This window comes from Canis lupus, chromosome 30 (genome assembly GCF_003254725.2).
Source record: "Canis lupus dingo isolate Sandy chromosome 30, ASM325472v2, whole genome shotgun sequence".
In the NCBI taxonomy this organism is placed as follows: domain Eukaryota; kingdom Metazoa; phylum Chordata; class Mammalia; order Carnivora; family Canidae; genus Canis; species Canis lupus.
In genome coordinates this window covers 5,977,155-6,002,176 of record NC_064272.1, presented here as the reverse complement: position 1 = coordinate 6,002,176, position 25,022 = coordinate 5,977,155, and the positions used below count along the sequence as shown (strand labels likewise).

At 35.6% G+C, this 25,022-nt stretch overlaps 2 protein-coding genes across 4 annotated transcripts in view; one reads left to right on the top strand and one right to left on the bottom strand.

Moving 5' to 3' along the window:
- RASGRP1 (RAS guanyl releasing protein 1) overlaps window positions 1-9,534 on the top strand; it is a 95,100-nt gene extending 85,566 nt beyond the window's left edge. For all 3 annotated transcript variants that reach the window (XM_049104360.1, XM_049104361.1, XM_035709111.2), the window contains exons 17-18: window positions 6,964-7,079; window positions 7,678-9,534. In XM_049104360.1, the coding sequence (XP_048960317.1) occupies window positions 6,964-7,079; window positions 7,678-7,693 (132 nt within the window). In that variant the 3' untranslated portion in view covers window positions 7,694-9,534. The remainder of the gene's footprint in view (window positions 1-6,963; window positions 7,080-7,677) is intronic.
- Window positions 7,299-25,022, bottom strand: part of FAM98B (family with sequence similarity 98 member B) — a 41,241-nt gene continuing 23,517 nt past the window's right edge. The window contains exons 7-8 of the mRNA XM_025473242.3: window positions 15,261-15,428; window positions 7,299-13,195 (exon numbers count right to left, since the gene is read on the bottom strand). Of these exons, the coding sequence (XP_025329027.1) occupies window positions 12,818-13,195; window positions 15,261-15,428 (546 nt within the window). The 3' untranslated portion in view covers window positions 7,299-12,817. The remainder of the gene's footprint in view (window positions 13,196-15,260; window positions 15,429-25,022) is intronic.

Below are 25,022 nucleotides of genomic sequence, written 5' to 3'. Positions count from 1 at the left end.
TAGAACAAGATATACTGGGCTCCCTGTTGCCATAGAGGGACCATTTCAAAGTCTGTTCACAATGGGCTCCTTGAAAAAAAAAAGTTTCTACTGATCAGCTTTACCATGCTGACACCCTTTTTTCTAAATGAGACTTCAACACATCAGAGAATGTGCTGATCTTCTATATACATTAGACAGTATATGGCAGATGCACAGCTGAATATAATCTATAAACTGATAAACAGCTCCTGGTAGAGTTAAGTTTACAATGTCCTAATTATAAGGTGCCTCACAGAAGCATTATAAAAGGTAAAGTTTACTGAGAAGGAAGAACGGGAGTTTGGGAACATGGTTCCACAAGGTTAGAGAATTTGAAAAAAGGCATAATGAGAGAAGATGTTAAGAAAGGAAAAAAGACAAAGCCAGTTGCCCAAACACTCAATCCTGTAGAGCCAATTACTAATGTACTTTTTTGTTTAGAATACAGGGCTCAGGGTGAGGGCTGGCTTAGATGGCTTCCTACCAATGATACGTAACTTAAATCGTTTTAGAAATAGGGAATGTGTTTTTGGAGGCCTGGCAATACAAATACAAAACTAACATCCATCTAGCTAAAATTCCTTACATAGCGAAATTGCCCAAAAGGGCCTCAGAATTCTCTGCCTTGTTCTCAGTGTTGTACCTTCCCTGTCATACCCACAGAAACTAAATTCATGTGACACTCTTGGCTTGGTGTCTGGAACAAAGAACATAATATTAGGAGGATCATATGAAAAAATAACATTTTCTGGATGAAAGGTATTCTCTTGCTCACAGGGTTTTTAAGAATCCAGTCAATCAGGTGGCCAGATGTGGGTTACGCCAAAGCCCTTCTCTTTAGCAGTAGAAACTGCCAAAAGCAACTTACAAGCACTCTGGTTTTGGGGACACAGATTTTGTGATTCTAATCCCAGATACTTTTTAAACTAGCTGTTAAACTCTGCCTTACTTGGTCTGCTGTAAAATACAGGGTCGGGATTTCAAGCTATGGTTTGCCTTTAGATCATGAATAATTATCACATAACATTTACCTACCACATAGCTATCTAGATAATTTCCATCGAGAAACAATTCATTGTATCCAAACTACCCAGAAACTGCCTATACTTGCAGGGAGGGAGTAATCAATACGTATAATGTAAGAACTTGGGTTCATAGAGGACTAGAGACATCATCATGGCAAGAGGAGTTGTATCTTTCGACTCTCCCCTCGTATTTACAACAAACATTGTAGAGCACAGGCACATACAAATCTCCTGGGCATGCAAAGTAGGTGGCTGGGCCTCAGATCCAAGGAAGTTTGGTGAGCTGCTCCACTCCATCTTGCCACAATCAGGCAAGAGCAACAGTGGCAAGGACAAACCAGGTCAGGCATGAAAGGAAGGTACAGAAGTTATGGGCGTCCCACCAGTCAGTGCACCATGGGAGTGGAGTGAGACGGAGGAGGTTTGGGGGCAGAAGCTTAGGAGAAAGGAGTCAGCCTCCCTCCCCAGGATGACACCGCAATGCACCAGGCTTCCTTCCTCACAGAGGAACAAGGCAGGTAAGAATAGCACAGGGCACTGGAGGAACACATTCAGCAGGTCTGCCCAACGGACCTCTGGGAGGACCCCGACTCAAGGATTCCCCCGTATCATCCCATAAGGCCGTCCACCTCTGCCGCCAGCACTCTGTACACCAGCTTTTTAAACGTACACTCCCAAGTGTAGCACCAGAGCCAGCTTAGGTAAAAAGAAACCCAAAACTTCAGCTATAGTATGTGGCCATCTTATGAAAAACAAAAGGACTTTAACTGCCAATTTACCCAATTGTAACAGTCAAAATAAACAATTAAGAAAGGTGTGTGCTACTTCAAATAGGATGACAGAGGCATGCTATAGGAAACTCAAGGTAATATGGTATCACAAAAAAAGTAATTCCAGCAACGAAACTCAAAGGCATGGAGTATTGGGATCTAACTGATAAAGAATTCATAATAGCTGTTATGAATTCATGAGATTCAACAAGCTGCAAGACAACATACGTAATTGAATGAACTAAGGAATAAAATTAATGAACAGAAGTTCTTTGCCAAAAAGACAAATTTTTAAAGAACCAGATAAATTCTGGAGCTGAAGAATTCAATGAGCTGAAAGCTCATTAGGAAATAAAGCAAGGAAAGAACTAGCAACTTAGAGGACAGGGATTTAGAAATGATTGAGAAGAGGCTAGAGAACAAAGATTTTAAATAAAGTAAAGAAACCCTACAAGAGCTATCATATGAGAAAGATATAGAAGGAAAATTAGAGAAATAATAGCTGAGAATTTCCCAAACCTGGAGAAGAAATTGGTAAATACAAGTCCAAGAAGCTAACAGACCACCCAATTTTAATGCAACTGTCAAAAGTCACTGATAAAGGATCTTAAAACCTGGGGGGGGGGGGGCGGGAAAGAAACCTATAAAGGAACCTCATTAGCTATCAGGTTTCTCAGCAGAAACTTTACAGGGTAAGAGAAAGTAAAATGACAAAGTGTAAAAAGACAAAAACTGCCAGCCAAGAATACTTCATCCAGTAGTCACCTTTCAAATAAAGGCTTTCTCAGACTGAAAACTGAAAGTGCTCACCACCACTAGACCCTGCCTTGCAAGAAATGCTGAAAGTAGTCTTCAAGCTGAAATGAAAGGATGCTAATTAGTGACATAAAAGCAAATGAAAGTACACCATACTTCAACAATGATGAGAAGCAGAATCAGAAAACTGTAACTATATTAGAATGGTGTATTCAACCTCTTAATTATAGGATAAAGGCCTAAGGAAAACAGCATTAAAGATAACTGTAGCTACTATAATTTTTCAGTGAATTCACAGCATAAAGATAAACTATGACATCAAAAATATAAAAGGGAAGAAATGTAAGAGTGGATAGATAGCACTTTCTCTTTGCTCACCTATAAAATGTCAAGATAAAAAGGGATGTTCTAATTATGAGATGTTTTATGTGTAGGCCACATGGTAATCACAAAGCAAAAAGAAAGGAATCTTGCCACTTGCAACGACATGGAAGGAACTAAAGAATATCATGCTAAGTGAAATAAGTTAGAGAAGGACAAATACCTTATGATTTCACTCGTGGAATTTAAGAAACAAAACAGATGAACATAGGGGAAGGGAAGGAAAAATAAGAGGAAAACAGAGAGGGAGGCAAACCATTAAAGACTCTCAACTACAGGGAACAAACAGGGTTGCTGGAGGGGAGATGGGGTAATGGGTGATGGGCATTAAGAAGGGCAACTGAGGGATGCCTGGGTGGCTCAGCAGTTGAGTGTCTGCCTCAGTAGTTGAGCTCAAGGCATGATCCTGGAGTCCTGGGATGGAGTCCCACATCAGGTTCCCTGGAGGGAGCCTGCTTCTCCCTCTGCCTATGTCTCTGCCTCTCTCTGTGTATCTCATGAATGATAAAATCTTAAAAAAGAAAAAAAAAAAAAAAGGAGGGCACTTGATTTAATGAGAACTGGGTGTTGTATGCAACTGATGATGCTAAATTCTACCTCTGAAAATAATAATACAATGTATTAAATTGAATTTATATAAAAAATTTTAAATGCTCAAAATCATACTTTACAAAAGTAAACAGAACAAAGGGAAAAAGAAAATGGAGATACAAAACAACCAGAAGGCAAATAAAATGGCTGTAGTAAGTCCTTACATAACAACAGTCACTCTATAAATGGATTGGTTTCACCAATCAAGAGGCACAGCCTGGCTAGATAAAAAAAATAAGACCCAATTCTATGCTGCCCACAGGAAACTCATTTCAGCTCTAACGAGTCACATATTGGCTCAAAGTAAACGGATGGAAGAGGATATTCCATGCAAATAGAAACCAAGAGAAAAACGGGGCCTAGCCATACTTCTATCAAACAAAATAGAATTCAAGCAAAAAATAACAAGAAACAAAGGTCATAAGATAATCAATACATCAACAAGCTATAACAGTTCTAATAATATATATGCACCCAACACTGGGCTTCAATGGTGAAATCTGAACATTCAAAGAATTAACACCAATTCTTCTCAAAATTCTCCAAAAATTGGGGAGAGAATACTTACAAAATTATTCTATGAGAAGAGCATTATTACCCTGATACCAGAGCCAGATTAGGACACAACAAAACTATAGACCAATGCTGCTAATGAATACAAATGCAAACATTTTCGACAATATATTATCAAACTAAATTCAGGAACTCATAAAAAGGATTTTACACCAAGACCAACTGGAATTTATCCCTTGGATGCAACAAGCACAGGTCAACATACACAAATTAATAAATGTAACTTATCACATTAGTAAAATGAAAGATAAAAAGAAATCATAGGATCATCTCAATAGAGGCAGAAAAGGCATTTGACAAAGTACAACACCCTTTCATGATTTAAAAAAAATAAAAAGGCATACTAGGTATAGAAGGAACATATCTCCACATAGGAAGAGCCCAAAATGATAAACCCATTAACTAACATACTAGTGAAAAAAAAGTTAAAGCTTTTTCTCTAAGATCAGAAACAAGCCACAAGGAGGCGGACTCTCACCACTCTTATCCAACATACTACTAGAAATCTTAGCTAAAGCAATTAAGCAAGACAAAGAAATAAACAGCATCCAAATCAGGAAAGAGGTAAAAGTATCACTCTTTGCAGACGATATGGGTCTGTATATATAAAATTACCAAAACAACTGAAAAAGTGAACTAATCAAAAATTTCAGTGTAATTGCAGGCTACGAAATCAACATACAGAAATCAGCTGCATTTCTACATGCTAAGGATGAAATATTGGAAAAAAGAGAACTATTCTATTCACAATAGCACCAAAAGCAATGAAATACTTCAGAATACATTTAACCAAGGAAGTGTAAGAGCCGAAAACAAGACTTTGCTGAAAGAAACTGAAGACACAAATGGGAAGATATCCCATGTTCATGATCAGAAGAACTATTAAAATGTCCATACTACCCAAAACCATCTACAGATTTAATGCAATCACTACTAAAATACCAATGGCATTCTTCACAGAAATAGAAAAAACAATTCTAAAATTTGTATGGAACTACAAAAGAACAAAGCTGGAGATATCATACTTCCTGACTTCAAACTAGACTCAAAGCTACAGTAATAAAATCAGTACAGTACTGGCATAAAAACTAACACAGACGAATGGAAGAACAAGGAGAGACCAGAATTACACCTTACGTATAGAGCGAGTTAATATTTAATAAGGGCACCAAGAGCACCTAAGGGGGAAAAGGATAGTCTGTCTCTTCAACAGACACTACCTCAAACCTAAAAGCTTTTGCACAGCAAAAGCATTAACAAAATGAAAAGGCAATAGAGAATGGGAGAAAATTTTTGCAAACCATTAATTTGATAAAGGGTTGATATTCAATTTATATAAAGAATTCACACAACCCAATAACAACAGTTCTTTTAGTTTAGAAGAACCAAAGAGACATTTTCTAAAGAATACATACAAATGGCCAAGAAGTACATAAAAAGATGCTCAATATCACTCATCATCAAGGAAATGTAAATCAAAACACAAGCTATCAAGTCACACTTGTTAGAATGACTACCATCAAGAAAACAAAATACCAAGTGCTTGCAAAGATGTGAAGAGAACCCTCTTGACCTGTTGCTGAGAATGTAAATTAGAGCAGCCACTATGGAACACTATGGAATTTGTAGAGTTGTAAATTTTCGAATTGTAAAGTTCGAAACCTCAAATATTAAAAGTAGAACTATCATATTATCCAGCAATTTCACTTCTGGGTACTTATCTGAAGAACACAAAAATACTAACTAAATACTAACACAAAAAGATACATACACCCTCATGTTTACTGCATTATTTATAATAGCCAAGAGACAAAACAACCTAAGTGTCCATACCTCATCAATGTCCATACCACAGTAAAAATGTCCATACCGTGGAGTATCATTCAGCCATGAGAAGGGAATTTGCAGCAACATGGATGGGCCTTGAGCACATTATGCTAAGTAGAGAAGTGATAAGTATTGTATAACATCACTTATACATGGAATTTTAAAAAGCCACACTTGTAAAACCAGATTAAAATGGTGGTTACCAGGGGAACCTGGGAACCAGGGAAGAATAGGGGGTACAGATGGTGTTTAAGGGTACAAACTTAAAACAACTGGTAAATAAGCCTGAAAGATATAATGCATAGTACAATGAATACGGACAATAATCCTGTACTATAATCCTCAAACCTGCTGAGTCCAGAACTTAAATTATTCCAGTTATTAAAAAGGATAATACTGTAATGAAAGGTACTGATTGTCTTTATAATGGCAGTATTACAACCTATCAAATTAACATGTTGTACACCTTAAATTTATACAATGTCATAGGTCAAATATAATTCAATTTTTAAAACTCAGAAGACTGGAAATCAACTGCCACAGAGAATTGGATAATTAAATCCCAGTTTAGGGGGTAGAATAAAATTCTTTATCAAAGGAGTCCATTAGTTTTCAGTGATTTGGAGAAAAAAAACTTAAACTATAATATTTTGTATGACAGTACTGAGTCACTGTTTTCATACCTCAGACCTAACCAGAGACTCCATTTCTGCTAAGTTTAGATCTCCCACTATGCAGCATCCGCAGGTTTTATTATCCATGTCTTGTCTGGGAATGGTTTATTCCACCTGCTAGCCACCTTTAATTCAATAACAAAAACTAATTGCTGTTTGCACATGCTTACTTGGTATTTAACTTGTTATTTTCTATTCAGAGCAAAATAACTGTCTTGAAAATAGTTTTTAATTCTCAGCCACAGTGAATAGAAAATGCCAATCAAGTGTAGTACTTCCAATGTTGTAACTGATTTGCTATTCATTGCTGCTTTATTAACATGCCTCATTCTCCTTTCCCTTTAGGAAATAAATACCCTGAAAGCAGATAATGATGCTCTGAAGATCCAACTGAAATATGCACAGAAGAAAATAGAAACCCTCCAACTTGCAAGAAGCAATCATGTCTTAGATGGAACAAGGTGACTGTTCTTAGCCCAGAAACTGAAGGAGTACAATGTGTCAAGTCTATCAGAGGTCTCTTAAATAAAACCAGTAACACAAACCCCTGGGGAATCTTTGAGTGTCCAGCTATTTAAAAAGGGTACTTTAAAAGAGAAAAGCAAGTCATTCTTTTTTTTTTTTTTTTACTTGAAAGACTCCTAGTCAGTTGAATCAAAGGGTAGGAAAGAAAAAAAAAAAAAAAAAAGGGTAGGAAAGCTAAAGAATGCAAAAATTTTTCCCATTCATACCAAACTTTTTCTTCCCCCCGGGAATAACACCAACAGCTTGATAAAAACATGACTACAGATTTCCGATAAGGTTGGTTCTCCTATGTGGCCTGTGTAGCTACTTCTTCCTTAGAACTAAAATCCCTGGAAAATCTTTTTGCTTCCTTCTGTGGGTATTCTGTGAACTGAGGGGTTTGTTTTGTTCCATCCAAAGCTTGCTCACAATGGAAAGATATATTCTAAAAATAGATTTACTTCCTCTATCTTCCAGCCTTCTTTTCGAATCTGGTTCCCACTTCACTACCTCAGATCTCATCAGTTACATTTTTCCCCACTCCTTCCTCACTAGGCTCATATTCACATGAGGATATCTACCCTAGGAATACACTTCTGAAGATGAAGCCACAGAATGGGGGAGGGGGCACGGGGTAAGTGACCAAGACATTATGTAATTACAGGTCAACTCAGTTTTAGTCTTACCGTTGTTAAGTACGCAAATGAAACATCTGGAAACATAGCTAATACCACCTCATACGCAAATGGCCAGGTACCTTAAAAAAAAAAAAACCCTACAAACATGATGTTTGTCCTTCTATATCTATATTGGATAGAATTAGGAATTTATGGCTTTTTGATAAGAGTCTATTTAACTTTTCATGTGCCATCTTTATCCTTTTTTTTTTTTTGAAGTAACTATTTTGAACTGAATTTGTGCTATACTGTCTTCACTATTAATATTATTTAGAAATAAGCTAACTGGATCAGAGGCTTCAATAAGACCTGAGAGTGTGTATATGTGTATATATCATGTATATACAATATCAAGTATGCATGTGACTTGGAATTTTGTTTCCTCCTTCATAAAATGTGGAAGTGAATTAAACAACTCTGTCATTTACACAAATCCACAAATATAAAGCTCAGTTTGTTACAAGATAAATTGCTTACAATGTAAACTGTACTATTTAGCAAAATCACAATTAAGAGTCCTATGAGTTTTCTATTAATGAAAGTTAATGATAAATGGGCTCATTTAGTTGTCTGGGCAACTGTTTACAAACTCTCGATCTGTAAAATTTATCAGACTCTTGATTTCTCTAAAAAGTTCATGAAATTTTCTTTTTGAGGGGAACTTACCTTCTATGCTTAGAAAGCTTGGTACCAAGCGGATCTGAAATTCATACACAAGTTGACCAATTGCTAAGAACATAATCTCCACAATTAAAGTTCGAAACCTAAAGCCAGCAATACCAAATCTTAATCAGAATACAAAGTATATATACAGTGTAACTTCCTTGGAGGATTCAGACCATTTAAGAAGTTTCTTTGATGAAGACCAGTTCCTATTTGCATACTGTTAGTGACAAAGCTAGTAAGTAGCTTTCTGTTAGTGTTTTAAAGAATTGCTTTACACAAAAATTTACCCGAATTCCAAACTCAGAAATCTCCATAGCAGGCTGCTTTGGTCCATCACCAGGTGAAGCACTTTGTCCATATAATGTAAGTAACAAACATTAATTTCTGATAATCTTTAAAATTCACATTCTTCATTATTATTCTCTCCCTCTGATATAGACCAAAGGTGGTACAGCTCAATTTCTTCATAAGCATAGTCACATAACACGAATTTTTTCATTCTCCTTCCCTCCATCCAAAATAGAGATCCCAAGTTAATTCTTGTGTACATAATCTGTAATCCTAGAATTCCAAAGGTTAGAGCTCCTTAATCAGTCAAAGTAATATGGCTGGAGGGTCTCAAGCATTCCAGAACTTATCACTGAAATGGATAGGAAGCAGTTTTGTTATAAGTTTTTACAGTCCAGCAAGGGCCAAAGAAGAATAGTATGTTAAATAATATTATTTGCACTGAACTACATGGGATTAGAATCTATAGAAATAATATTTCTGGAAACTTTTGGTTTGTCAAGCAAGCCTAGACTCGAAATAAGTTTGAGCACCTATTTATCTGTCAAAACAAGGACAAATCTTGTTTTGTCAACAGCAACGTCATTTCTCATTTTCTTTGGTAATTAACTTGCCTTTTTACTGACCATTTGTGAATTTCTGTCTAAAGGATGTATAATGTAAAAGAACTGCAAGGAAAAAACAAGTGTACAGATTGTAAAGGTTTTTTTTTTTTTGATATCTAATGTAAGTTTTCTTTGTGTAATATTTGTATGATAAAAAAATTCAGATCCCTACCACATAGCTGTGTTGTTTCTTCTAGTTATGAATATGTAGAAGCTTCTCTTGAATTTTTACTACAATCCACAGCTGACACCACTCCCCCCTATTCTATTAACTGGGTTTTCCTGGAAGGAAAAGGAAAAAATTACTCGGTGTAAGTTTTTCTAAACCTTTTTATAACTTGAAGTAACAGTACAGAAATATTCAACCTTTTCCTATCTTATTGCATAAGGACTTACAGTGGTCCCCAAATACTGTCTATAAATACTTAACAATGAAGGAGATAGATTTGAGGTGGTCCTTTCTCTGTGGCTTTTGTCTTTAATTCCATAGTTCTAAGAAAACTAGCAAGTAAAGAACAACTTTGGAGTTGTCCATGAAATTGGTAGAGGATAGTTCTAATATAGACCCCACCCCCCCAGAGCAATTCATTTGTGTTCATGATTAGAGTGATTAAGAGATGGTCAGGACTTTCCCTTAACTGCCAGCCAACTTTTGTTTAACCAGACCAATGAATAGCGGGGTAAATTCCACTACAGGATGCATTCTGTTATATTTGGATGTGGGTATATTTATCATTTTGGCAATTCTTAATACTTCTTACAAAATAAGTCACATTGACAACCTGATTCTGAAGAGATTAAACTGCCTCCTTTCTTCCATCCCCCGTTTCTCTACTGTGTGTCCTTATAAGGCATATATAGTCTCGTTGCTCAGAACATTCCCTGGTCACACATCTTTTCTGGGTTATTGTACCTTCTTTAGACATAAAATGGATGGGGATACATATTCTTTACATGGTACAGATGAGAGATTCCTTACTTTAATCCAGAATCTCTCAGTAAGGTCTTGTGTTTAGATGCTATAAGATACCAAAGACTAGACCAAGGCAGGGAAGAAAAAAAGGGGGGGAGGGGGAGGATAAATGAGGTAATAGGGAAAAATGAAATTGAGAACCAGGCAAAAAGGAATGAAGAGGAGGTCCATAAAAAGGTTTAGACTGTAGGAAGCAGTGAAGTACCATTCATCATACTCTACATTTGTACCACAATCAATTTATAACACATTTTCAAATTATGGCTATTGATACCAAAACCCCACACTGCCTACTGCTAGTCTAGATATTGCTCAGCACACTCTTCTACCAAAGAAATTTTTACTTAAAAAAAGAGTATCATGAAAATCCTACCTTCCGGGGAAGAATAAGATGTTAGGGTCTAAATCATCCTGCTTTTCATTCAAGTGAAATTTATAAGAATGTGTAAATAGAAGTGATTTCAGGAGCCAGTGATAAAATTGGACAAGATTTAAAGTGAGCAGGGGCACCTTGGGTGGCTCAGTGGCTGACCGTCTGCCTTCAGCTCAGGTCATGATCCCAGGGTCCTGGGATCAAGTCCCACAATCGGGCTCCCTGCAAGGAGCCTGCTTCTCCCTCTGCCTGTGTTTCTGCCTCCCTCTGTGTGTGTGTCATGAATAAATAAATAAAAAGATTTAAAGTGAGCACAATACTCAAGAGCACTCCTATGAAAATACAAGGAAATCTTACAGAAATGGACAAATTAATGTTTCTGCCATTGTTTGCCATAAACCCTTAGTGATAAAAAGTTGAAGGTAGTTATAAACCCCTTTTAAGTCAGTGGTCTTACTCCAGTAGTCTTTGATTACATATTTTTAGAAATTATTTATTTTTCAGAGTTCATAGCTATTGAAAAAAATGTTTTAATTATGGAAAGCCTTTTTTCCCAACTATCACAAATGAAATTAAGTATCTTCATTAAATATAAACACATTTTTAAATTCTATTTTACAAATAACCTAAAGTATGTTTCCCTATCCTGAACAAACTTCTTTGAAGCGTTAGCTTGAAAACTACATGGCAAAGACTGCAGTATACACAATATTTACTTTTAAAGTTTTAACATTGTTTTAGATTTCAGTTCAGGGTTTACTGTAAAGCAAACAACACAACAACAATGACACTGCCAAATATCAAATATGATGTGTCCACTGATAATCAGCTTTCTAGCTGCTGAATTTGCTAGATCACAGAAAGTTGTTACGTACAGGTGTCAACCAGGAGCCCACACTAGGATACACATTTTACAGTGGGAATGAAAAAATATATGTGACTCTCTTATCTAACTCTCTATACTAAGAGGAAAATGCATTACTTAGCCCACTTCTTAAACCATTCACAACAAGCCCTCAATAAATTGCACTTGTAGTTAGATCTTTATGAAACAATCTGAGAAGAGTACAAGTGTCATATTCCTCATTTGATAAATGAGGACAAATCAATCCTTGAGAGCTATGGTCATTTCAGCCCACAGCACCTCTGGGCTAATGCCATGATTCAAATTCACAACTCTATCCCAAATCTTTACTTCCTCCAACCACCAAACTACATGTAACCATTCCCTGTTTCCAAAATCTAGCTATGAATCAGAATTTCCAAGGGATGCCCCAATTCTACCTCCGATGGACTGAAACTGGAAATTACTGTCCTAATCCTGGGCAATACAGCTTAATCTGCTTTTTGATATCCAAACACCTAAAGTGATGGCACAAATGATGAAGAGACCAGTTTAAATGAGTATTTTTCACATCACCATGTAAAATTATTATTTGTCCTCATCCCTTTAGAGTAATTCTGACCTCATTCTTTAATTTTGCTTTGTTAAACAAAATCAGATTTCAAATCCACTTGGAAAATAAATATACATAGCAAAAAATAGGCTTGAGCTTCAATTAATGAACTTTAACAGAATCCTGGTCAGAGGACTTGCCTCCTATAAAAAAACAAACAAGTCATGACAACTACCTATCAGATCAGTTCCGTTCCCTATTTCATGAAGTATAATTATCAAATACAAAACACAGCCACAGGAATACAGATGAGACAATAGTCTATATTCCTTTCCATAACAAGTGGGATAATTTGTGTTTCAAACCTGAATAAAATACAGGTAACAATCTAAATTCAATCATGACAATAAAATACTTTCCATTTTCCAAGTCTGATGGTAATAAATATTTACATTTTTAAAAATAATTTTTGCTCATTTTTTGTTTTAAAAAGACATGCTCAAGAATACACAGAATATGGAAAAATCATCACTTTGCCTAAGAGATCAAATGGTAGTATAAAACAATGCTCTCACATATTAACCCAATTCAAGAATGTTATCAGGGAATCTAACATGGTGTTTACTTCAGAGATGACATTCCAAGTATGTTATTTACAACACTACACCTAATGTCTCTGCCAAGAAGTAAGCACTGCTATCTAATTTTGGTAGTTTTTAATATCTTCTATATCCACCACCACCTCCTCCATATGGATCTCCATAACCTCTTCCACCATAGCCTCCTCTTCCACCATAGCCCCCTCCTCTTCCACCATAATCTCCCCTCCCACCATAATCTCCTCTGCCTTGAAAACCTCCTCCTCTACCTCCCCCTCCCCCACTTCCTCCCCACCCTCCTCCTCCTCCACTACCACCACCACCGCCGCCTCCCCAACCACCTCTTCCACCCCCACCACCTCCTCGACCACCCCCACCACCCCAACCACCCCTTCCGCCCCCTTCTTGTCTCTTTTGCCAAGGGGGCATTTCAGGGGGTGGTGGTTCAATTTCATTTGGCCGTCCTCCTCGGTCAGGCACCCTTCCCATCAGCACCTGTGTGAAGAAACACTGTCTTTCAGTTTCTAATATATTTAGAAATTACAATTTACATAAAGAATTCAACTGATATTGAACTTACTGTTCTAATAAAGAAATAGAAGCCAAATATTTAAGGACATGAAAGTATGAGACATGCAATACAAATTAATACTGAAAATATAAATGTGTTGTATGACAAATTCCTCACAACATGGAATTGTTTTAAAACAATATGGGGAATATTACTGAGACTTAAGGGCTTGTTAATTTTCTCTTGTTTAAATTTGTTTACCAAATTCTGTAACAAATGCAGTACTCACCAAACTAAAATATTTTTAGCAGAACATTTTCAGTATACATAAACTATATTCATTAACTTCGTATCTATTTATACAACTCTAGACTTCCCATTACCATTCACTTGGTCATGGATTATCCAATAAAAGACTATATTCCTAAACATGTGTTATTTTAACAAAGTATGAAGTATATATGGTAACACTTGAATATGAGATGTTAAAGATGAATATAATGATTATAATCCATGGTATCACTCTAGAGATACAAGGATTCTCAATGAACTATTCCTTTCTTATGAAACTTAAGCCCACTAACATTCAGTAATGATACTATATAATTGTACAAAAAATAAAGTCTTGATAGGCTCTCTTTACCATGCTTTACAATACTTGAAGGATAAGCCAAGGAGGAGTTTAAGTTCCCAGCCTGCTGTAAAAAGGAGCTACTTTATATATATCCATAAACACAGACAATGGTGAGGAAGGAAGCTAGACTAGCTTCCTGCTAGTCTCTTTCAGGAAAGAAGGTAACTGCCACAACAAAAATGACCTACAAATCAGATGGGTTCTACTTCCATTGATCCTCTAATCAAAACCATGTTTTAGTAATTTACATCGTAAATTAAAGACAAAAAGTACAACATCCTCCTTACTGTGGGGCAATGTTTGAAGAATGCATTCTTTTAAAGTCACCAATAATGTCCTAATTACCAAATGCAAAAAGCAGCCTTTTTGGTTGTTATTTTCATTGGCCTCTCCACCAAATAAATATGCTATGCTGCTACTCCAAGAACTGATTAAGACTGCTTTCAAAGAGACTATAAGTTATAAATTTGAAAAGAGATGGGCAATATCATTTTAAAAAGTAGAACTCTTAATCTGGCAAGACCAGATCATAACCTGATATAAGATACTAAATAATGTATTTTTAGACAGAATACTTTCCAAAGATAGAGGAGGTTGATCTAAAATGGAAGAGGAAGGAACAAACACTGGTGACTAACAGCAATAATTAACAAGTTGACTTTATGTACAATCATCCCTCTACCAAGATATACTGACTGTATCAAGGACACTGTTTTCATGAGTGAGTAACAATGTTTTAAAATTGCCAAAATCTCTTCTGACTTTTTGCTCTTTTGTGATAAAGTCTGTCATAAAGTGCTCTAAATATAGAACACACGCCAGTAAAACTGATAAATCTAAATTACTGCTATTGCTATTGTAAAAGATTCAGTCTCTTTGAGCTTATTTAAAAGCAGTGTTGGAGAAATGAATCCATACTCTTAATCAGAAAATGGAATCTCCAAAAGATTCAGTAAACTTGCCCGAGGTGATTCATCCATGTAAATGATAGAGCTAGGATGTGAATCCAGATCTACAGGTCTCCAAAGCATGTACTTGTTTTACACCAAGGATATAAGGAATCTGTCACTACTTGAAACAACTACCACAGGATTTTACTGACAAAAATTATAAATACATTCCTGGAAAGAAGGCAAATAATTCTTGCTAAAGCCACTGATAAAAAATTCTTAATTCCTCTAATTCAAATAAAACTGTAGTTTGATTTATGAATACAGAAATTCAAATAAACACACACACACACACACACACACACACACACACAAAACACATAACAGCCTGGATGAACTGAAATACTTTGACCACTCTCTTTTCTAGTTTACCGGATTGTAAGAGAAAAATGGATTAAAATCTGTAAAAACATCAAATGAAGAGATTATAAATTCTTTCTCCACTGTACTGAAAGAAAAACCAACCTTATTAATGGCACACACTGTCTTCTCTCGGCTGGAGCCACTACTTGTTCTAATGATCTTAGACAGATCTTCACGTGCAGCAAGTAAATGTGCCAGTGTAATTGTTGTCTTGGGCGATAAAGCATAACGCTTAGGCTGGTAAATTCTTGCTATGTCATCTGTTTTTACCTAAATAACAAAAGTTAGGGGTTAAAGGAGCCAAAGAACATTTCAGTGAAAGAACAATGGCAATCATAATCTTCAGAAAGAAAAAAAAGATAATGTATAAGCAAAGAAACAGAAAACAGCAAAACATTTAAATATCTCATCATTTGTATGCAGAATGAAAAAAAAGAGACCAACAGATGCCAAAAGAATACATAACTACAAATAACAAGTCATTTAAAATAATATAAAAAGATTCCATCAATATTAGCTAATAAAATATCTAAAACAAGCTTTAACCAAAAACACATATAGGACCTTTAAGAAGGAAACATTATTAGTAAATCCTATAAAAACAAAAGCAAAATTTGAAGGAATCAAGAGAAATGCCAAGTTTCTGGATAGGGACACGTAGTATTCTTATTTTTCCCCCAAATTAATTTACAGATTTATTTTAATCCTACTGGAATGGTTTTTGAGGAGATGGAGTAAAGGAAAAAAAAAAAAAAAAAAGGAATCTAAAGTTAATCCAGAAGCTAAATATGTAATTTTGACTAAAAGAATTTTGAAAAGAGTTCTACCAGATATTACTATATTACTATGTAATATGAAATCATCATCACTGTTTTAACAGCTAACATTCCTTAAGTACTTATTAAATGTGACAGGACACTATCCATTTAATCAGTTCTTTAATCCTTAGAACATCTTTTTTAGAGTGGTTGCTTTTATCATCTCCTTTGGAAGATAAAGAAATGAGACCTGGAAAGTTTAAATAGTTTCCCTAAATACACAAAGTCCCAGTTTTGCCTACCTACTAATAAAAGTCTAGCTGACCTCTAGGCACATGTACAGATAATGATATACTATCCTATTTCAGTCTAATTAAATGGAACTTGGAGGAAAAAATATACTAATGAAACAAAATGGGCAATTAAGATTCAGAGCTTCAGGTAGCCCTGGTGGCGCAGCGGTTTAGCGCCACCTGCAGCCCAGGGCGTGATCCTGGAGACCCGGGATCCAGTCCCACATCGGGCTCCCTGCATGGTGCCTGCTTCTCCCTCTGCCTGTGTCTCTGCCTCTCTCTCTAGCTGTGTCTCTATAAATAAATAAAATCTTAAAAAAAAAAGATTCAGAGCTTCATAAGTATATGAATGCAATACATGACAATATCAAACACCAGTGAGAAATGGAGGTGGGGAGTAAAAAAAAAAAAAAGGATGTATTAATTTTTTTTGGATGTATTAATTTTTAAATGATGTTGGAATAAACGGCTATTTATAAGAAAATGAACAATAATAAGGCATAATAGAGTTCACTGTTTAAGGTTTTATTTTAAATTGAACATTTTAACTATAAAGATAAAAATTTCCATATATCAAAAACATAAAACAAAATTTTAAAAACTTGGTGAAAATAGTTTCTACAAATAAAGCAACTAGATAACTTCCTTGCTATATAAAAAGCTCAATGAAAAGGAAAACAGGAAGACTCTAAGATGAAAAAAGACAAAAAGAAATTTCGAAACAAGAGGAAATTCAAATGACTAATAAGCCTATGAAAAAAAGCTGAATTTTACCAATAATGAAAATATACAACTTAAAACAATTTAGTCTTTTTTAACCATCAAGTTAGCAATAAAATTGTCAATATTCTAAATATTAAGGAAGCTAAAGTGAGGACAAAATTTTATTTACCCTACTGGTAGAAGTTTAAATTCATATAAACTTTGCAGAAAACAATTTGGCCATGGGAATCAGAACATTAAGAGTCATAACCTTAAGTCATAACCTTTGACACAGCAAATTTCCACTTAGGAATCCACCATAATACACTTTGAAATGTATAAATAAAAAATACATATATTAATTAATATTCCTAGTGGTTGTTAATACAGGAAGAAATGTCTAAAGAAATTATGGTATCATTATAGGATAAAATATAATGCAGGCATAAAAGGGATACTGAAAAGATTATATCAAAAACAATGGATGAAGCTTGAAAGCCTTAGGCTAAGAAGCCATACATAAAAAAGCCACATATTGTATGATTACACTTACATGAACTGTCAAAATAGCCAAAATGACAGAAAGAGATCATAGTAGCTGCCAGAGAAAGAAGGTAGGGAGTACTGGGAATGACTGCTGATGGGCACATGTTTCTTTTTAGGGTGAAAGAAAGGTTCTGGAACTTTACTAGTCAGTAGTAATGGTTACAAAAATATAGTGAATATACTAAAAACCACTGAATGGTATACTTTAAGATGGTGAATTTTATCTCAAAAAAATTAAAAAATAATTTTATAAAGAATATTAAAATAAAACTTTTAGAGGTATGAGATAATGATCACAATACAATCAGTGAAAAAACCAAACTATAAAATTATACTCACTCCTAGCTCAATACTAGCAAAATAATAAATCAGATTAACTATACTAACATTTATAATCTTTCTGAAGGGCAACTCTCTAGAGTTGCATCTGGAGTATGCATCGAAAACATTAAAATCTATTTACACATATTATTTCATGAAGAAATTCCATTTTAGGAATATATCACAGACATAAACAAAAATTTAGCTGCTGAAGATTTCATTAAAGGGTAAGACAAGATTAAAGAAAATCTCAATATCAATTGAATATACCTATATGATAAAATATTCTGCAAAGAGTTTAAATGCTGTAGAACAATATTTTATAAGTCATTCAACAATCTCAGATACATGAAATGGGGGGGTAAATGATAACGATATATTCAATTTAATAGGGAAACTCAGGGTACAATTGCATGTATTCATATAATCAATTGAACAGGATCAAATGAAAGGACAAAACTGCCCTAAAAATAGCCTATAAGAATTTTTAGACATCATCCAGACTAAGGAATAAAGAATAAAACACAACCTCCTTGACCTAAAACATGATGAAAAAAGATGAAGATGAGAAGATAAATATTAAGGTATTTCTTAAAGGTGTATTTTCTCAAATTCCCTAAGTTTTAAGGCTAGTAAAGAGTCAACATGTCCATACATCCACTCCATTCTGAATGTTCAAAGAAAACCACGTACCAAAACTCATTTTGGATTTCTGTATAAATTTAAGATCAATAGTGAAAACATCCTAAGTTACTATGTTAAGACATTTGTAATGCACTACATTTCACAACTTTCCTTATATTCTCAAATTCCTTTTTCTCACTGAAAGTCTATCAGGTTAAGAAGCACCTGGGTGGCTCAGTCAATTAAGTATCTGCCTTCACCTGAGGTCACGATCTTGGGGTCCTTGGGATCAAGCCTCACATAGGGCTCCTGCCTCTCTCTTTCTCTCTGGTCCTCCACCACACCCCGACTTGTGCTTTCTCTCAAATAATCTTTATTATTTTTTTAAGTAGATAATTTTTAAAGATTTTACTTACTTGTTAGAGACACAGAAGGGAGAGATACAGGCTGAGGATGAAGAAGCCAGATTTGGGATTTGATCCCCAGACCTGGTATCATGCCCTGAGCAGAAGGCAGATGCTCAACCACTGAGCCACCCAGGGGTACTTAAATAAATAATCTTAAAAAAAATTCAATCAGGTTAAACTGGAGACCCAATACATAAACCAACCCTACTCAGTTTCAGAGGCCAAAAGAATTGTTACTTCCCAAACAACTGAACTTTATTCCATTTCTTGAGATCCCCAATCATGTCATCTATTACTTCTTTAGTAACTCATAGCTCTTAGAGTATCTGGGTTCCTTGCATACAACAGTCACTCCAATGACCTGGACACACACACACACACACACACACACACACACACACACACCTCAAGTTTAACCTGATGCACATGGAGAATACAAACAGGCTTACCCCATCTGAGAAGCTGATTAGTATCACGGATATAAGAATCTTCTGAAAATATTCTATATCTGATCATATAGGGTACTGAACTATTCATCCAGAACCAGGTATATCATAATGCCTGATACATAGAGGTGCTGAGTAAATGTTTATTAAAAGAAAATACATGAATGACAGTCTACAACTCTGCCTTACAGCTATTCTATTACTATGCTAAAAATTTTTTCTCAGAAAAGGGTTCTGACAGTGGCCTAAGAGGATCCTGAATTCACTTCCTCCTGTGGTCAAAACAAATAGATAGGGGGATCCCTGGGTGGCGCAGCAGTTTAGCACCTGCCTTTGGCCCAGGGCGCGATCCTGGAGACCCGGGATCGAATCCCACGTCGGGCTCCCGGTGCATGGAGCCTGCTTCTCCCTCTGCCTATGTCTCTGCCTCTCTCTCTCTCTCTCTGTGTGACTATCATAAATAAATAAAAAAAAAAGAAAACAAAAAACAAAAAAAAAAAAACCAAATAGATAGCTACATGAGGAATAATCTCCTCAGAAAAAGCCCTGAAAACTGAATGAACAGAGACTCCACAAGAAGGAACTAAGAGGCAGCATCAAGAGGAGTAGGAGTGGCAGAGGCCTCTTCTCACCAAAGGTGAGAGGACACCTGGCACACCAGGCATGGCAATGCAATTAGGAAAGAATCTCAAAAATGGAATTTCTCCCTGAGGAGTAAAGGGCTGGAACTCAACACCAGGAACTCCAACCCTTATATCCTGCACAAAAGAGATGAGCCCCCAAAACGCCAGACTTTGAAAACAGATTATATCTAGGAAAACAATAGAGCTACAGGCAACAGAATACCTGTTCTTAAAGGACTCACTGGTCTCAGGACTCAGTGATAAAATGCAAGTTGGAAAAGTACCCAAACCATAGGTAAACCATAGTGTCCACTCACTACACTAGTCCTGGGGTGTCTGCCACAGAGGCAAGCAGCTGCTGAGATATACTTTAGAGATGGAAACAGTGTTGGGTGACATTTTAGAGACCACATTCTACTTTGCTAGTGCTGATACTTGCAGGCAGCATCTTTAAACTCTCAATCTAACCTGCTAATGCTGGCAGTGTTCCACTGAGAGCCTCACTCACTGCAGAGTCCCATAATAGGGAGGCATACACAGCTTACACAAAAAAATGACCCATGAGCATGTGGCTCTGGCAATCAGGAGGGATTTGCACTTCTGGACCCTCCAGGACATCTCTTACACAAAGCCACCCCTTTAAGACTAGGACAGGTAGCCAATTTGCCTAATGCATAGACACAAAGAGACAAAATGAGGAAACAGAGAAATATAATCTAAATGAAAGAACAAAACACAACCTCAGAAAAAGACCTTAATGAAACAGCAGTTATCTATCTAAAACAGTTTAAAGTAATGAGCATAAAGGTGCTCACTGAACTCAGGAGAACAATGGATGAAGTGAAAACTTTAACAGTGTAAAATAGTACCAACCAGAGCTAAAACACACAATAAATGAAATAAAAAGCATATTGGATGATTAAGAACAGAGAGTGACCTGGAAGACAAGGTAGTGGAAATCACCTGATCAGAACACCCGGTGCAGCCTGGGTGGCTTAGCACTGCCTTCAGCCCAGGGCGTGATCCTGGAGACCCAGGATCAAGTCCTGCGTCAGGCTCCCTGCATGAAGCCTGCTTCTACCTCTGCCTGTGTCTCTGCCTCTCTCTCTTTCTCTTTCTTTCTCTCTCTGTGTGTCTCATGAATAAATAAATAAAATCTTTAAAAAATAAAAAGAAAAGCAAGGACAGTTTAAGGGACCTCCAAGACATCAAATATACTAATATTTGCATTATAAGGATCCCAGAAGGAAAAAAGAGAAAAAAAGAGGCAAAAACTTATTTGAAAAAATAATGGCTATGAACTTCCCTAACCTAGGAAAGGAAACAGATAACCAGATCCAGGAAGCAAAGAGAGCCCCGAAGAGATCCATAACACAACGCACTGATAATTAACATATCGAAAGTTAAAAAAGGAGAGAATCTTAAAGACAACAACAACAACAAAAAAAAACTAGTTATATATAAGTCTATCAGCTGATTCTTTTAGCAAAAATCTTGTAGGCCAGAAGGGAGTGACACGGTCTATTCAATGTGCTGAAAAGAAAAATCACAACTAAGAATATCCAACAAGGTTATCATTCAGAATTGACAGGGAAGTAAGAGTTTCCCAGACAAGCAATGGAGTTCATCAACACTAAAAAGATAAGAAATGTTAAAAAGATTCTTTAAGCAGAAATGAAAGACCATGGCTAGAAATTAGAAAATATATATGTGAAAGAAAAAACTCTCATTGGTAAAGGCAATTATATAATAAACACTTATAAAAACTGGTATGAAGGCTAAAAGACAAAAGTATTAAATCAACTATAACTAAAATAATTAGTTATGGGATACATAAAATAAAATGATATAATGTATGATACCAGAAACATACAATGTTGGTGGGAGTGGGAAGTAAAACTGCAGTGCTCCTAGTAGGTGTTCATCAACTCATTCTAAGTGACCATCAACTTAAAATAGACCATTAAATACACAGGTTGTTATATATAAGACTCCTACTAATCACAACCAAAACCCTATGATACACAAAAAATAAAGTGAATAGAAGCCAAACATAACACTATAGAAAGGCATCAAACTACAAGGAAAGAGAGCAAGGCAAGAAGATATGACAGGGAAGAACTACAAAAAAAACAGAAAACAATTAACAAAATGGCAACTAAGTACACACCTATCAATAATTACTTTAAATATTAATGAAATAAATTCTCTAACCAAAAGACACAGGGTGGCTGAATAGATACAAGAACAAGACTCATTTATATGCTACAAGAGACTCACTACAGATCTAAAGATAGAATGGATGGTGAGTAATGGAATAAAAAAAGATATTCTATTCAAATGGAAATGGAAAGAAAGCTGGATACCCATCCTTATATTAGACAAAACAAAGACCATAACAAAAGATAAACAGGTATTACACGATGAAAAAAGGGTCAATCAACAAAAGGATATAACACTTGTAAATATTTATGTACCCAACATAGGAGCATCTAGATAACATAAAGCAAAATATTGACAGACATAAAAGAAGCTAATATAATAATAGTGGGGAATTTTAACACCACACTTACAACTATGGATAGATCATCCAAACAGAAAAATCAAAAAGGAAACACTGGCCCTAAACAACACATTAGACCAAATGGACTTAAAAAATATATACAGAACATTCCATACAAAAGCAGAATACACATTCTTTTCAAATGTATGTGGAACATTCCCCAGGACAGACCAGATGTTAGGCCACAAAACAAGTCTCAAAAAATTTAAGAAGAATGAAATCATCCCATGCATCACTTCCAGTGACAACAGCACAAAACTAGAAATCCATTACGAGAAGCCAACTGGAAAAAATAAACAAGTGGAAACTAAATAACATGTATTAAACAACCAATGAGTCAATGAAGAAATCAAAGAGAAAATTTTAAAATACTGAGACGAGGGCACCTGGGTGGCTCAGTTGGTTAAGTGTCTGCCTTCAGCTTAGGTTATGATGCCAAGGCTGTGGGATTGAGCTCTACATCAGGTTCTCTGCTCAGCAGAGAGTCGGCTTCTCCTTTTCTCTCTCCCTGCTTGTGCTTGCATTTTCTCTCTCAATAAATAAATAAAATCTTAAAAAAAAATAGAGATGATGAAAATGGAAATACAACACTCCAAAATCTATGGGATACAACAAAAGCAGTTCTAAGAGGAAAGCAATACAGGCTTATCTCAAAAAACAAGACAATCCTCAAATAATCTACACCTAAAGGAACTAGAAAAAGAACAAAGCCCAAAGTTGACAGAAGGAAAGAAATAATAAAGATCAAAACAGGGCAGCCCGGGTGGCTCAGCGGTTTAGCACCACCTTTGGCCCAGGGTGTGATCCTGGGGTCCCAGGATCGAGTCCCACGTCGGGCTCCCCACATGGAGCCTGCTCCTTCCTCTGCCTGTGTCTCTGCCTCTCTCTCTGTGTCTGTCATGAATAAATAAATAAAATCTTAAAAAAAAATAAAGATCAAAACAGAAATGCACTAGAGACTAAAAAAAATATAGAAAATATCAATGAAACAACTGATTCTCTGAAGATAAAATTGATAAAGCTTTAGCCAAATTCATCCACAAAAAAAAAGAGCTGAAACAAGGAGAATTAGAGAAATTGCAATCAATACCACCAAAATACGAAGGATAAGAGATTATCATTGAACAATTACATGCCAATAAGACACTTATAATAAATCCCAAGAAACATACAATCTTTCAAGACTGAAATCCTGAAGAAATAGAAAATCTGAATAGGGGATGCCTGCGTGGCTCAGCAGTTAAGCGCATCTGCCTTTGGCTCAGGTCGTGATCCTGGAGTCCTGGGATCAAGTTCCACATCAGGCTCCCTGAATGGAGCCTGCTTCTCCCTCTGCCTTGTGTCTCTGCCCCTCTCTCTGTGTCTCTCATGAATAAATAAATAAAATACTTTAAAAAAAAAAAGAAAATCTGAATAGGATTATTAGCAATGAAATTCAATCAGTCATTAAAATACTCCCAACAAAAAAAAGTCCAGAACCAGAGTTTCACAGCTAAGTTCTACCAAACATGTAAAGAGTTAATAGCTATCTTTCTCAAATTATCCCATAAAATTGAAGAAGATGAAATGTTTCCATACTCATTTGAAAAGGCCACCACTACTCTGAAAGCAAAGACAGTAACAAAAATAAATTACAGGCCAATATCTCTGATAAACATAGATGCAAAACTCAACAAACGATTAGCAAAACAAATTCAATACATTAAAAAGATTATACACCATAATCACGTGGGATTTATTCCACATATAAAAGATGTTTTAACATCTGCAATCAAATGTGAAACACATTAACGAAATGAAAGATAAAAGTCACATGATCGATCATTTCAATAGATGCAGAAAAAATATCTAACAGAATTCAACATCCATTAATGATAAAAACTCAACAAAGTAGATCACATACCTCAACATAATAAAAGCCATATATGACAAACCTATTGTAAACATCACACTCAACAGTGAAAAGCTGGAAGTTTTTCCTCTAAGATCAGGAACAAAACAAGGATGCCTACTCTTGCCACTTAACACAGTACTGGAAGTCCTAGCCACAGAGATTAGGCTAGGGGAAAAAAAGGTTTCCAAACTGAAAAGAAAAAGCAAAACTGTCATGTGTAGATGACATGATACTATATACAGAAAACCCTAAAAGACTCCACTAAAAAAACTATTAAAACGAACACATGAATTCAGTAAAGTTGCAGGATACAAAATTAATATACAGAAATCTGTTGTTTCTATATACTAATAACAAACTATCTGAAAGAGCTATTAAGAAAACAATTCCATTTACAACTGCATTAAAAAAAAAAAAAAAAAAAAACCTAGGAATAATTTTGCCACAGAGGGGAAAAACCTGTACACTGAAAATTATAAGACACTGATGAAAGAACCTCAAGGCAACACAAATAAGTGGAAAGATATGCCATGCTCATGGATTAGAAGAATTAATATTGTTAAAATGTCCATACTACCCAAAGTAATTTACAGATTCAATGCAAGTTCTATAAAAACACCAATGGCATTTTTCACAGAATCAGAATACTACTACTAAAATAATACTAAATTTCATATGTAACCAGAA